Raw genomic sequence first — 15,864 nt, 5'->3', positions numbered from 1 at the left:
CAAAAAATGAACATTCCTCTTTTCTCAACTGGTGAGGGAAGTATTCTCGAAATTTGCAATTTTTGTATTCTCTCTTCATCGGGGACATTAGGAAACAACAAATATGTTTTTACTGTTCTCGTGTAGGTGCAAGAATTTCACACTTACTTCCATAGCACCAACATTTGTGGCCACTCCAACATACTGCCTTGTTTGCTCCTTGTTTCCATGTTTATATTTGTTCTCGGCAACAAGAAAAGCCTCTTCTTTCGGCAGTAAAACTTCTTTGGATGATGTGTTGTTTTCACTTTCATTATCCCTAGAAGCACTGTCACTTGTTTCAGCTCTATTTACGTTTCCTTGAAAATCTCGGCCAGTGATTGATTTTCCACGTTGAATGTCTAGTTTGCGGCAGCGAGAGCTACCAAGCTTATTTGGAGGATAACGAATTTCTTTGAGCATTTCTTCAAAAGTGGAAGACCGTGCGTCTGCGTTGCTTTGCTGGCTCTCCTCATTATCAGGCAATTTTCGTAAGACATAATCTGGATCAAAAGGGATTAGGCCCGTGGAGCGAAATACACCCTTTATGTTTTCCTTGGAGTTTGCTGAAATCTTAGTCACTGTATGTTTCAGAACAGATGGGAAGACATCCTTGGAAATGGTCCCACGAGTGTGTTTCTTCCTATCAGTTAATACAGCTTGCCACGCTGCTTTCATTGGCCTGAAGAAACTTACATCGAGCGGTTGGAGGAGGTGTGTGCTATTGGGGGGAAGGAGAATGAATGAAATATTGTTCCGCTCACACTCTTCAATAACACATAAAGACATGTGACTCGATAAGTTGTCTCCAATCATGACTGTTGACCCGTTTTGCCTCTTCAAATAGGACAAAGCGATTGTAAAGAACCAGTCTTCAAATACTGGCAGGTCAAACCATCGACTTCCGTTCCTATTGAAACGGGTTCCTTGTGGTCCACCTTCTTGCCACGTGTCCCACAAATGCTCTGATTTGTAAAGGATGTAGGAAGGAAGCAGTTTACCATCAGCACTAGCTGCGATCATTATTGAGACACTAGATTTTGATGAGTCCATCACTTTTTCAGCATGCTTACTCCCTCGTTTCGTAATTATCTGCTGCTTGCCTGGATCATCTGACATGTTGGTTTCATCATAGTTGATCACGTTGCTAGGTGGGAGATTTTCCAGCTTTTCCTCAATATTGGAGAAAAACATCTTAACAGTCTTTTTGTTCGCTTCTGCACGAGCTCGTTTAATATTTTCGCTTAAGCGAAAGGAAACATCTTCTGACTGTCGTTTGAGGCATAACTGCACCCATTCTTCTCCTGGCAAATTATTATGAAATTTCTTCTCTTTTCGGCCAGATTTATCAAGGTAGCCTTTAACTTAATATCTAATATCCACTTTAGTGAAGGGAAATCCCCAATGTGCAGCCCTCAAGATACCTTGCTTCAACATTTCTTCTTCTTCTTTATTTAGCACTGGCTGTCCACCCATTTTTTTCAGATGTACTTCCTGCACTTTATTCTGTAGGGTTGATTTAGGTATACCATTCAAATCACACATTTTTCTGTATGATAATTTACCACTCTGAATATCACGAACAGCTTCCTAAAAGTTCCGGGTCATAACTGCACCGTACTGTAGCACCTCTCCTGCTCTTATAAGTTCTTGGCATTGTCCGAAATCACCCCACACAGTACACAGTTTTACAAAAACCGTCGTTATTTTATAACCTTGCACGAGAAACTCGACAAACTTTTACAGAAATTGTCTCAATGCTGTTAGCTACTGAGTGGGTCAACAATTACGGTTACAATAACTTCCCGCTCGGCGCAACAATAGAAAGTTTCCACTTTACGATAATGCACGGATTTTTAACACTGAGACTTTGTCAATTCACCTAGGGAAACAATTGACGCAAAATAAAAGTTGTGGAAAGCTATAAATGCAATCTTGTGCTTAAAATAACTGGCGCATGGAAGTTAAAATAAGTAACTCTTGTTTTCTATGCAGTGGCAAAGAGCAAATAAGCCATACTGTCCAAATTCGCCCTGGTGTCTGTTTGAAGGTACTTAAATTACCATATTTATTCAACTATAAGACGAGGTTTTCCCCCAAATTCGCTATTCAAAATTTCTGGATGATATTACATTCACATTTATAGCATTGTATAAACTTCAATGAAGAGTCATCTTATGTTTGCATGTGACACTTTGATAAGATGTCACGAGGAGAGTTGACAATTTTGGAAGGGTGAATGGGGTGTAGTGGCACCAGCTTGGCCAGATTTGAAAAAGGTAGTGGGGAGCGAACGTTAAACTTCGTCATGCTGCCAACCATGGGGACGTGTCCTGCTTTCACTGCTTTGTGTTTTTTAACCATCTACCACATTTCGCCTGAATCTAAATGCAGTCAGAACTAAACTGACTTTACAATGGACAAATACTCAACAATAGCATACATCTTTACAGGAAACAAATTAATTCTAATAAAAATATGTTTACACAGAACACTTGTGACATGGCACAATAACTTAAACATGAGGTTCAACAACAGCACTTAAGCAACTATTGCTTGACATCAAAGGGCAGTTTATTGTACAGAGTTATCCCTATTGTATGTGGCCTGTGGTCTGCAGCCTTTTTATTACTTGTAATTATGTGAATTCTTCCTTCCATACGATTTGTAGTTAGTAAATTACTGTTCACTATATTATGTTCTGAATTTAGTTTTCAAAAACATGATTGACTGTGTGATGAACACAGCGTAGGTAATAAGTATTTTATATTTTCAGAAAGTATCTCTCTTGTTTATCTTAACTACCATTCTTGTTGTCCTTTTCTGTAGTCTAAAATGTCCATCTGCGTAGACTTCTGGTGTTCCAACCCAGATCTGGATACCATAATGCAGATGCAATTTTACCAATCAGAAATATATTTTCTTTGGGGTATCATACTTCAGTAAACACATATTTGTACTGACTTTCTTACAAATATGTTCCGTATGCTCCTTCCATAACAGGTATTTGTACACAATTGTAAGTTGAACAATAATGGAAATTCCTGAATGGTGCACCATGGAAAATAAGGGAAAGGCAGCTACTCATCTATAGCAGATTGATGAAAAGTACATAGCAGAAGACAACAGAAAACATTATTCACAACAGCTTTTGACCACTAGCTCCTTTTCCAGCAACAGTGCACATTATCACGCACACAACCGCTCACACACCCAAAAATCACAGCAAATTAAGTAGGAATTGCATTGCTGTTATCTTCGCTTTATATACAAATAGCTTACTTGCTGCATGAAAAATCCAGGATGGAATGTAACATAAAACATTGTTATTTGCTGTATGTATGATAAATTGACAGAATAATGTAGCTGATTTCACTACTATTGGCAGCAATACTTTTGACTTTTTGGAGTTCAATTAAATCATTTAAATACACAAGGAAAGTAAGTGTCATAATATGCTTCACTGAGACTCAACACATTGAATTACCCTGCACACTGCTTTAATTTTTAGCAACTGATCATTCATTCTGTTACTTTAACACACTGTTTCCTGTTTACTAAATACCAGGAACAAGTTTTAAGGCTACTCCTCTCATACTGTTTTATTCTAATTTATGTAACAAAATGGTATGATTTGCAGTATCAAAAGATTTAGTCATATCCCTCAAAGTGACTGTTACTTTGTGTCCTTTATATCATTAGATTAAAATTTTATGTATGGAAGTTGCTTCTGCTGTTACGGTAGATTTCTCTTTCTAAAGCCACATGTATGAGGTTCATTCAAGTGAAACCTGGTCAGTGCCTTTGCCTGACACGTAAGGTGGCACCATGTAACTGTGGTTATGGTAGTGCCATCAGTTGGTAGAGAGACTGATGCATGTGCACCGTTTGATGTTGCGTAGCGCCAGTGTGGTTTCATGGCAAAGAAAAGTTGGTCACACAAGTTATCGTCCACTATCAAACATGCAGGCAAGTAAGCAGGAACAACGAGGAGTGATTCGATTTTTGGCAGCGGAGGGAGTTGGAGGCCATGAAATGTATTGACAGATGAAGGCTGTGTACAGTGAGTACAGTCCGAGTCGTTCAAGTGTTACAGAATGGTGCAAACAATTCCTTGAGGGACGCAAATCACTGGAAGATGATGCTCGTCCTGGACAGGCTCATCGTGTCATCACACTGGAAATGGTTGCGCAAGTGAATGCTTTAGTCTTGGACAACCACAGAATCACCGTGGACGAGATCTATTGGTTATTGGGTATTAGCATGGGCATCACCCACACCGTAATGCATCAACACTTGAAATTTCAAAAAATCTGTACACAGTGGGTTCCCCAACAACTATATGCCGAATAGCGCAATACTTGAATGGTGGTGTCTTTGAGTCATCTGCACTGTTATCACGAGGAGGAATATGGCTTTCTGTCGCGTATTGTCACAGGTGACAAAAACATGGTGTCACCATTTTGCAGCAAGTGTCAGAGGAAGCAGTGGATACATGCGACTTCACCAACTCCAAAGAAATCAAAGGCCTTGCACACCAGTTCTGGTACGGTCATGACGTCGTCCTTTTTTGGCCACAAGGGCCCACTGCTTGTCGAGTTCCTGGTATGGAGAACCACCATCAAGCGTTATCAAGCCACTTTACAGAACCTTAGATGAGCCATCAAGCCGAAATGCCAAGGCATGTTGTCCAATGGCATTATCCTCCTGCACGATAATGCCCGCCCACACCTGGCCAATATGGTGAAGACGACATTGCAACAGTTTCGCTGGGAAATGCTGGAACATCTACCGTACAGACCTGACCTTTCACCATGTGACTTTCATGTGTTTGGATCTCTAAAACTCGATGCACAAGTCGCCGAAGTGGCATCAAATCGAAAGACTTGCACCCGACGAATGGTCTACCCAACGGAAGACCCTAGTCACATTTATTTATCTCTAAAACATGCTATTCGCAGACATCAACTCGCAACGGATGACAAAGTGTGTGACTAGGTCCAGGCTTGCCTATTAACTTCTTCAAGAATGGAATAAACCGGCTAGTGTCGCAATGGGATAAATGTGCCAACAGTTTTGGCGACTATTTTTGAGTTAATAAAATTGTTAACGTTACTTTACACTAGTGACCGAGTTTCATTTGAATGTCCCTTATAGATTGTTCAAAGGATTTTACTTGATGCACTATGCCTAGCCCTGATTTGATATTACTTTCACTGTCAAGTTCTGAAGTTAATTATATTTGTCCTAACTTTTCTGTGTCATTTGTGTGTTCATTTTTATGCATCGGTAGAATTTCAGTAATTTTCAGGAGATCATGGAGTTCTCCACGGCAGAGGGAGGTATTTATTAGGTACGTCAGAGGTATAATTAATTCTCTTCTGCATTCCTTTAGCAGCTTGGGTGAAATGTTATTCCATTTGCAAGATATTTTGGCTTGATATTTTGAGATAACTGATATGATGTCTCTCTCAGGATTACCGGGAAAAATGAGTGCCTAGTGATCAAATCAGATGCCCAGTCATGTACTTCATTTGTGTCAATTTTGCTTAACTTTTCCGTGAATTTATTACACACTTTACTGTGCTGTTTATTATTTAATTATTTTCTCTTAACTTTAAGCTTTGATGTTCAAGATACTGCTTTTCCCCCCACTTTCTTTACTAATTATTTCCCAAGCTATTTTACTCACTCAATGAGAGTTGTTTACTTGCTGAGCTTCATGGTTAGTCAAGGAGTGTTTGTATTTTTTCCCCGGGTAATTTGCATTTTCATAAAAAATACTGTAAATTAGTATCTCTAAAGCATAAATAACAATCTTCCATTTTCTCTCACAGTTAGATGATTTCAGGAATTACTTTAAAGTTTTGTTGAATAGTTTATACAACTTTTCTCATTTATCATTCATCAAGACCTACAGGGTAATAAATCTAAGCTTCTAAGTCACCGCAACAAAAATACATGGCCATTTATGTCATATATTCTGACGCTCACAAATCCGCCATCAAAACCGACAGGGCACTCCCCATTGGTCAAGAATCATGAAATTTGGCAAGATAAAAAGATTTTCACAATACGGGTTAAGAGAAAAAGTTAAAAGTGTTTATTTGTAATTATACCAGGCCGGGAAAACATTATTTGTTGACTGTCTGTCTGTATGTCCCTCCATCTATTAAGAGTCCTTTTCTCAGGAACGGATAGACATATTACCACAAAATTTAAGTCATCCACTGAGATCGATAGTCCTTTGGTGGTATAAAAATGTTAAGCTTCCAAGTCAATGCAATCAAAAGATACAGCCATTTATGTCACATATTTTGACACTAGCACACTCAATTCATTAAAACCTACAGGGTAATTCCCCTTGGTGTAGAATCATGAAATTTAGTAAGAAGGAAATGGAAAGGTTCAGAAAATTGTTAATTTACAACTGTATCATATAAAAATAAAATACCACTGTTGTTCGTTATCAGACTTTAAACTTGAAATTAACATTCTCAAAAGACTTTGAATCCATCCCAGAATGATAACTGTCTATATGCATAATTACATTTGTAAGGAACCCTACGTGCATGAGTCCTACTGGCACCTAACCATTTCCCCTTTCCCCACATGAACATGACACACTTCTATACAAGTTCCCATCCCAACTCTCATGCTGCGTATTGATACTGAAGATTGAGTACAACGAAAGTTGGGGTAGATTGTTTTCAAAAATCATAAATTTCAGTGGAAAAAGAAGGGTTGTGGAATACTGGAAGAAAAACACTTTGTTAGGCTGCTACATGCACACGAATCAGAAAGACTTTCAGTTTCGATGACACTGGGATCTTTTCCAATTCAGTTCCATCAGAAATCTATTCTTAACAAAGTAGAAATATGTGATGGAAGTAAAATGAGCACAGAAAAATTGACAGGTCTACATCAATAATTGGAAAGTGTCAAATTGGGATATCTAAGAACATGTGAATACCATTTTATACTTCAGCTTTAATAACAGTGTCTGGATGACTGCAGAAATTTGTGGTAGATTATTAGAAGATTAGATACCAAGACTAGGTGAATCGAAAAGATTATTCTTGTTACTCCACATGTGACGGCAACTTCATTTACTAGAAGTATTTATGATGTGTTCGTCCACCTATTTTAAGTGTACAGATACCGGCTCCTCTGGACCTGGGTATAATTCAATCAGTGAAAACAAAACACAAAATGGTTACTGTGCAGGGCTGAATTCATTCCTCGAGCGAAGGGCAGTATCGTATGCCAAACAGGTAGCACTAAGCTGTTGTGCAAATTCAGGCTTTGGTACAACATTATCTGCAATTGAAGCCAATTTCTGTACAGAAGAATGGAAAGTCATTACAGATGTTATTACTAGTGACACATTTCAGGACTATGCCTCATGACAACAGCTTGACTTTCAAACCCCAAACTCATGTTAAGTGATTTGCATGATACTCTTGTGAAGGAACAAACTAAAATAAATTATGGTGGATTATGATGATGATGATGATGAGGAGGAGGAGGAAGAGGAGGAGGATTCACCTGCAAGAAGTTTGTCCATACCTGTGTAAGGATTTGATACAACATGTGGAATTTTTCATAGTCCTGGAACATCAATCAGCTGCAGTGACAATACCCGCTGGTAGAATACATTGGAAAAAAGAAGCAAACTAACTTTATTGGCTTTTATTTATTTACTTTTTGCTATGAAACCAAGGTCATTACTAAGGAATTTTCTTTAACTTTCTTTCTGTGTTAAACTCTTCATTTGAATGCTTTCTTTAAATCATGATACAAATAGGGAATTTTACAGAAACTATACATTGAAAACAACCTTGATATCAAGCTAAACAACTTTAGTTTCCAGCAAGATAGCTTGTGATCAAGAATTACTTACATCATCTAAAGAGTTTGAAATTACATTCTGATCACGTCTTTGATTTAAGTGTGGTAAGCCGCCACTTATGGAAAACACTCATTTAAAGCAAACTATATTGTGCAACAGAATTAAAGGATTAATTTTTGAAACCTCTTAATTATCTTCCATTCCGATGCATGAGATTGAAATTTGGCTCAATGGTGCCTAGAACGTGGCAGCCTGCAATGTCACCCTCAGGCTCAATGATGATTTAAACACAGAAAGGTGTTGACACGTGGAAAAAAAGGCCAGACCTCTCAAGTTTAAGTGATGTAAAGCGTATTACTGATGCCATTTTGGCACAAATTTCATCACAATTTTGTCCAACGCCACCATGGAAGTGTCACATGCGAAGGTCTTCACACCCCTCTTACCTACATTTCACTGCTTCTTTTGATGCCTCTGCAATGGACGTCAGCATGTGACACCCAGAGTTGAAATCACACAGTTTTCTTATGGGTGGCCACGGAAAACATTTCAAACAAACTACCACTCAGAATCTAAATGAAAGAGCCTCAGGGAGTGGCTTAAAAGGCATCATCAATGAAACCACCCCTTTCTTGGGATGTTGATTATTCCCCAAACATTCCATGGCCGACAGTTCGCAGTACAATGAGCACTAGAAAGACATTCTTAACAACCTTTGACATTGCTGACACACTCGGACATTTCAGTCCTCCTCTGTGGACACTGTGAGGTTGCGTTCCTATTAAATGTGATCATACACCTTTGGATTGCAGCGTGAGCACAATTTTTGCTCTCTTGTACAGGTTTGAGTCACTAGAGACCGTTCACAACCATTCAACAAAATCTGAAAATGATCCAAAGTAGCAAAGGATTCCTATCCTTTACAGTGCACGGGTTTCACGTCCTCCTGTGGTGTTCACAGAGAAGTGAAACATTGACACATTTGAGAATAAGACAGCAAAGCGTTCCTCTAAGAACCCCAGTTTGGCAAAACCCTCAGTGGTAGCTATCTGCATTTACTGAGAACTTTAAAAATCTACCTTTACAGACAAAACTTGCAAAGTAGCCTAAGGTGTCTGCAGAGAGGCAACCACTTGATACGCACCTCTGAGAAAAATTGCCTGTCTGCAGATGTGTAAGAGTATTTTGCAGATTTTCCCTGTAAAAGTCACATTTATGGGCGCACTGTGAATTGTCACTTTCTACCATGAACTGTGTGGGAATCGATGTCCCAAGGAAAAGGGTGATTTCACTGATGCCCTTTATGCCACATCGAGGCCTTTTCATTTTGATTCCGAGCAGCAATGTGTCTGAAATGTTTTGCTGTCACTCATAAGGGACCTGCGTGATTTCAACATTGGACATTGCAGTTTTAACCTCCATCGCACAGGCATCGAAAGAAAGGTTAAATGTGGGTAAGAATGCCTGTGACAACCTTTCTATCATGTGACATGTCCACAGTGGTGGCGGGTAGAACTGTGATGAAATTTAGTGCTAATTTGACTTCAATAACTTTACATGTCACATGCACTTCTCAGCTCTCATCCTTTTTTTCCATATGTATCAACATCCTGCTGTCTGAAGCATTGCTGTGCCTGAGGGTGACTTAAGAGGACACAATGCTTTTGGACTATTACAGAGTAAGGTTGAAGGCACCTTTGAGCCAAATTTCAAGCTTGTGCATCAGAACATGGGACAATTACATGGTTTTGAAAAAGTGGTGCTTTAATTATGTTGCGCAGGATATAGGAGGCCCAGTAATTCATTAAAATGGGGGTTTCCTGTAACTTCTATGTCAGAGCTGGAGTACTACCTCAGCAGACAAGGACGGAAATAGAAAATGGGTCATATTTTTCCTGAACGCTACCTCAGCTTGAAAAAAAACAAACAGAAATTAGGTCATATGCATGCTGCTCCATTAAGTGATGACCACCTGCTCAGGGTACTGCAGGCCAATTTTGTGGAACGGGATGTGTTCAAGAAAGACAAGAGGCATAATCGATGACATACAGTGCTCACAGAAGCTCGTCTCGATGACATTGTATACCGCCTGGAAAATTCCCTTAAAAAGTCTCTTTGCACATCTTTCGCAGCAAATACAAATATTGTGCACCTCTGTACAAAGAGGTGCCAAGCTGCTTGGGCTACAGCATTATAAAATATCAATAGTACAGGAACTTTGACCTGGTGATCCTGTGCACAGGATTAAGTTCTGCAAATGAGTTTTAAAACAAGTACATGACAGTGAAATGGATCCTTACCTCATTCTGTTTTCAGACGAGGCTTGGTTCCATTTACACGGGTATGTTAATTCCCAAAAATGTCGACATTGGAGTGCAGACAGACCAGTTGTGTTTCATGGGGAATCCCTTCATGATCAGAAAATATGGGTGTGGCATGCAGTTAGTGGTGTCAGAATAATAGGCCCACTTTTTTTAATGACACAGTTACACATGGAAAATATGTGCAAAACATTATGCAAAATTTTTTCAACAATATTTGGCAAGGGCACATACGGCCAATGTTTCTTTGCACGCAATTCACAATGTGTTCAGTGAAAGAGTGATTAGTAACAATATCTGGCCTGCTAGAAGTCTTGATTTAACTCTGTGCGATTTTTATTTGTAGGGTATAGTGAAGGACAAAGAGTACACAATAAATCCTTACACGATAGAGGAACTCAACGATAATATCCATGATCAATTAATTCAATATCTCAGAGACAATTACACTGCGTGATTAATAAGTTCTTGAGAAGATGTCAGAAATGCATGGAAAATAATGGCAGGCAATCCCAACATCTCCTTGTGTGACATGGGTGCCTACAAAATGTATTTGCTTATATTTTAAATGTAGCCATGTTGTACCGCAGCAGTAGACAGCAACATGACATCTGACTGCCAGGCAACTGAGTGCTTGCTGCCCAGCATCTACTGTGCTGCACAGGCGGTCATCAGATAAATGGAACACCCAGTATAAGGGGCAATCAAACAGAAATGAGACAGATGGAAAAAAAAAACCAGTAAGTAAACTGTTTATTATTTCAAAGCATATTACCGTATTTTAAAATACAGTTAAATCTGCTTATAGAAATAGTGAGCAGCCAACTAATTGGCTGTTTACTATTTCTACAAGAACTATTAATACATTTATCCCACAATTAGACAAGATGGTCAGTGCCTTCAAGGAAAGTACAAGAGTCCAATCCCTACACTGATTAAGGAACTGCAATCTTTTTTGGGGTCCTCAAATTACTACAGAAAATTCGCAAAAGGTTTTGCTGACATAACACACCACGTAGTTTCTAAGGAAAGGTGTGAAATTCATATGGACAGAAGGGTGTCAGGGTGCATTTGGAGAATTGAAGAGTGATTTTGATATCCCCCCAACTCTACTACTTGCAGACTTTTGAAGGAATTAATCCTTTCACATGATGCATTTAATCATGCTTTGGGATGTGTTTTACACCAGGAGATTAATAGTGAAGAGCACCCTGTAGCCTACACATGGAGACAGCTGAATAGAGCGCAGAAGAACCATCCAACACAAAAACGTATGTTCAGCCTCATTTAGAGTGTCATGTATTTTAGATTTTATCTCTGAAGAATCAGGGAAGGGGGGGGGGGGGGATTCAAGCAGTGAGCGACCACGCATCTTTGAAGTGGTTATTTGGACTGACAGCCCAGCATGCTGACAAAACGGACCCTGAGACAGCAAATTTGACTATGAAGTGGCACCCAAGCCAGGAAGAAGCACAGGAATGCAGGGATATTAAACAGTAAAGTAACAGTGGTGAAAGTTCTGAGTCATGGTCTTGCACAGGGTCAGGAAGCACAGAACACTGACAGTTACTGTGAACATTACAGAATACAATCAAAATTTCACACTTGTGACAGACTGTTGTGGAAGGAAATGAGACTAGGGGCACGGGCAGTAGTACCAGCGAAGTTTACGGAAGAGATTTTACAGAAAGCACAGGACCACAAGTTATCTCGTAATGAAGGGTCAGAGCAATGAACCAGGGAGTGGATGAGGGATACTGGAGGAGAGGAATAAAAGTGGATTTAGATCAATATGTGAGGAAATCCACACAGTGTACACTGCAATCTGACTTGAATCACAAGCGAGTGCCATTGCAACTTTTATTGTGGTTTGTCCTGAGTTTTTATTTGAAAAAATAATAATAAAAAGCTTGTCAAATTTATTTTCAATAGAAGTAACAACAAAATCAAGTAAGGCCAAACAAAAGAGGCTCAAATCTGAACTTACAAAAACACAGAACATTGTAACCATTCCTTTTTACTCATACAGTAAGGCTTTTATAACTTTCTGCTGAAATTTAATGAGCATAAAATAATTACCTTATAATCAAGGACTATCCTCTCTATTATGCCTTTATCCAACATCTTCTTGTACCATTCTTGAAGTCTCTTCGGTTTAGGTATCTTTTGTTCAGCTGGATGACAATGAAATATATAATCATCCCCTTCTGATGGTGGGCATGCCCAGATATGGGCCATGGTATATCTAGCAAGATTAAAAAAAAAAATCATACATTTAGTAAAGGTACATATATACTACAAAATGGACGAGAATTCTGTATGCCGTTCATACATACATACTTGGTATTCATATGGCCAAGAAATTGTAAATTAAAGGAACTTCTACAGACCATTTATTTTCTGACTGAACTCGCTATTAAAGAAACAATTAGTTTCATACAAATGGGATCTACTCAGGCAATTATTAACCCAATAATCCACCCAGTGGCGGGCAGCAGAAATCAGAGAGAGGAGGAGGGCGTGGGGGTATGCACATATTTATATCTTCAGTTACCTACCAAATAGTGGCAAGCAGCCAGTCGTATGCAATTTCATTCTACTTATTATACATTCCATATAGCTAACAATACTCACAGGATGTCAGATCAAAGACGAATTCCATTTACTGTCAATCTATACAGCAGTTTCAATTAATTCCCATCATTACAACACTGAGACTAAATAATAATAATAACAACAACAACAACACATCAAACGTTGTACATCAATCGCACATAATAGTTTCATCTAACACTAACACAACTAATGAATGTGGTTGCGAAACTATTTCATCAGAATTATTGTCCGCCCCGGTAGCTGAGTGGTCAGCGTGACAGACTGTCAATCCTAAGGGCCCGGGTTCGATTCCCGGCTGGGTCGGAAATTTTCTCCGCTCAGGGACTGGGTGTTGTGTTGTCCTAATCATCATCATTTCATCCCCATCGACGCGCAGGTCGCCGAAGTGGCGTCAAATCGAAAGACCTGCACCAGGCGAACGGTCTACCCGATGGGAGGCCCTAGCCACACAACATTCCATTACATTCCATCAGAATTATTGACACGCTCTTTTGTGACATATGTTTCAGCTTCCAAACATGAATACTGATGTGCATTGCTAATGAAGATAAAAGAGGATGCAACACAAGTTGACAGCCTGGTTAACTGCCTGTTCACAGTGATATCAAACATTATAATATGAAATGTGTTAAATATATCCTACAGTTGATTTTTAAAAGGTGGTTTTGCACCTGTATAGTTCAACAATGGACTCATACTGTCTTAGAAATGTAAAATAAATTCTAAGTGGTCCACCAAAAAATTCCACAGATATTAGAAAACAGCTTTAATAAAATGATGGCAGATTTGGATTTTCTCACATACATGAATGAGAACTTAACACACTTCAAACCAATTAAATGATGAAGACAGCTGTGCTACAGAACATAAGACATGGAAATATTCCTATTCTTGAACAAATGAATACTCGAATAAGAGAACAATCATCGTTGTTAATCCCTCTGTAGAACCAACACAATAACGTAAAATATGCAATTATAGGCACAAAGTGTGTTGCAGCACACCTGATTACAGAATGGGAATTTATTGTAATGGTACACCCAACAATAATTTCATGCGAAGTTTTAACACCCAAAAATATATTTGAGATTATTTAGAGATAGACAGAGTTTTAATATTCAGAACCTTGAATAACATCAGAAAAAGCCTGACTGAATACAATGATCACCAAATAGGAAGGATGAGGGTTTTGATTAGATAATAACAGTAACTGGGACTGGTGATAAAAGATGACTGGACAGCAAAGTTGAAACAACTGGACAGCACAAGTTGGAACACAGGATAATGGTAGATTTCAACCAGCATAGAAATAATAGTATCTTGTAAATACTTTTGGAGTAAAAGCGACCACTTGCTGTGAAATACACACACACACACACACACACACACACACACACACAGAGAGAGAGAGAGAGAGAGAGAGAGAGAGAGAGAGAGAGACCACATCTATGATGCTATATTGTGCTGGCTGGGAATAGTGCCAGTGCTGTAGTTCAGCAAGTGAACTGGTTGTGGTGAGGGTAGTGTCGGGTGGAAGGAAACGATGACGGGTGGCAGGGAGAAGGATTGTGGTGGATAGCTAGTGGCTCAGAGGGAGACAGCTGTTTTTCTGGCTAGGAATGCAGAAGGAAAGGGTGCCAGGTAAACTACCTAGGTGTGTGATGGACGCAGTGTTGCAGGAGCTGGTGAGGAGCAGCACACGCTGATGGTGACTTGAATTGGGAGAGGGTGATAGGATGGAGAGAGGGGTAACTGTTGGGTATAGGGTGCAAGAACAATGTGTTACCTGAGATCGAGGCTTGTATGACTATGAGAGAAGAGGATGTGCTTTAAGGATAACTTCCATCTGCGTAGTTCAGAGAAGCTGATAGTGGAGGGGAAGATCCAGATGGCCTGGGTTGTGAAGCAGCCACAGAAATTTAGCATTTTGTGCTCAGCTGCATGTTGCACCACTGGATGGCCAACATTGTTTTTGGCAACAGTTAAACAGTTATACAGTGGCCATTCCCCCCCCCCCCCCCAAGCGGATAGCTGGTTGTCAGTTATGCTCACACAGACTATAACAACTTTGCTGAAAACATTGCATAGCTTTTTATGTCAGTATGACTACCAACCAGTTGTTTACCCGTACAAATGGCCACTGTCAAACTACTTCCAAGAACAAAAATGTTCATCCTGTCGCTCAACATCCTCAAGGTCAATGGCTGCTTCACAACCTGAGCCATCTGGATCCTTCTCTCCACCACTAGTTTCTCTGAACTAGACAGGTGGGCATTATCCCTACATACATTCTCTGCTCCCATAATATTCCTGGTCTCAATCTCACATAACCCACTGTTTCACCACTCTCCACCCCACAGTTTCCCATTCCCTCCCAGTTCATGTCATGTCATTTTCAGTGTGTGCCACTGACACCAGCTCCTACAACCCTGCATCCCATGCCTAGCTTGTTTACCTGCTACCTTCCCAAATTCCTAGGAGGCAAGCCTGCTGCCTCCCTCTGAGCCACCTCCCTTCCCTCTCCCTGCCTCCCACTCCATCTAATCACCCCACCTGACACTACCCCCACCATGACCTGTCCATCTGCTGAATTGCAGCAGTAGCACTGTTAAGTCTAGCTGGCACCATGTAGGGGCATAGGCATGTTTATAGGGGCATAGGCATATTTATGCATGTGTGCACGTTTTCTGTGAGTATTTCACTCTATCTCATAAAAGCATTATTCCAAAGGCTAACAAATTTTCTTTCTTTTTGTGTGTGGCTAATAACAGCTCAATGTTTCTGTTTTTCATTGTGTGGGCTCCTTTAATCCATACGTATTTACAATATACTACAACTTTTCTATAATAATAACAGTATCTTTTTTCAGAATCATGAAAGGACATTGGATTAAAAATGAAAACTTGTGCTAGAGAAAGCTTTTGTGATAGTCTAGCAGCAATGGTTCTTGTAATAACAGAGCCAGAAAATTACATACCTGAAGTTATACACTTATTTAGTTAGAAGGTTAAGTCCCAGTTTTGCAGTTTAACTAGTCCATGCAACAGTAAGTACATA

At 39.6% G+C, this 15,864-nt stretch overlaps 1 protein-coding gene across 1 annotated transcript in view; it reads right to left on the bottom strand.

Annotated features, from left to right (window-relative positions):
- The window catches only part of LOC126473473 (histone acetyltransferase p300), a 171,376-nt gene that overhangs the window by 26,583 nt on the left and 128,929 nt on the right, over nt 1–15,864 (bottom strand). Inside the window, exon 23 of the mRNA XM_050100549.1 lies at nt 12,271–12,436. Within this exon, the coding sequence (XP_049956506.1) occupies nt 12,271–12,436 (166 nt within the window). The remainder of the gene's footprint in view (nt 1–12,270; nt 12,437–15,864) is intronic.

This window comes from Schistocerca serialis, chromosome 4 (assembly GCF_023864345.2).
Source record: "Schistocerca serialis cubense isolate TAMUIC-IGC-003099 chromosome 4, iqSchSeri2.2, whole genome shotgun sequence".
Classification (NCBI taxonomy): domain Eukaryota; kingdom Metazoa; phylum Arthropoda; class Insecta; order Orthoptera; family Acrididae; genus Schistocerca; species Schistocerca serialis.
This window is presented reverse-complemented; position numbering and strand designations above follow the sequence as displayed.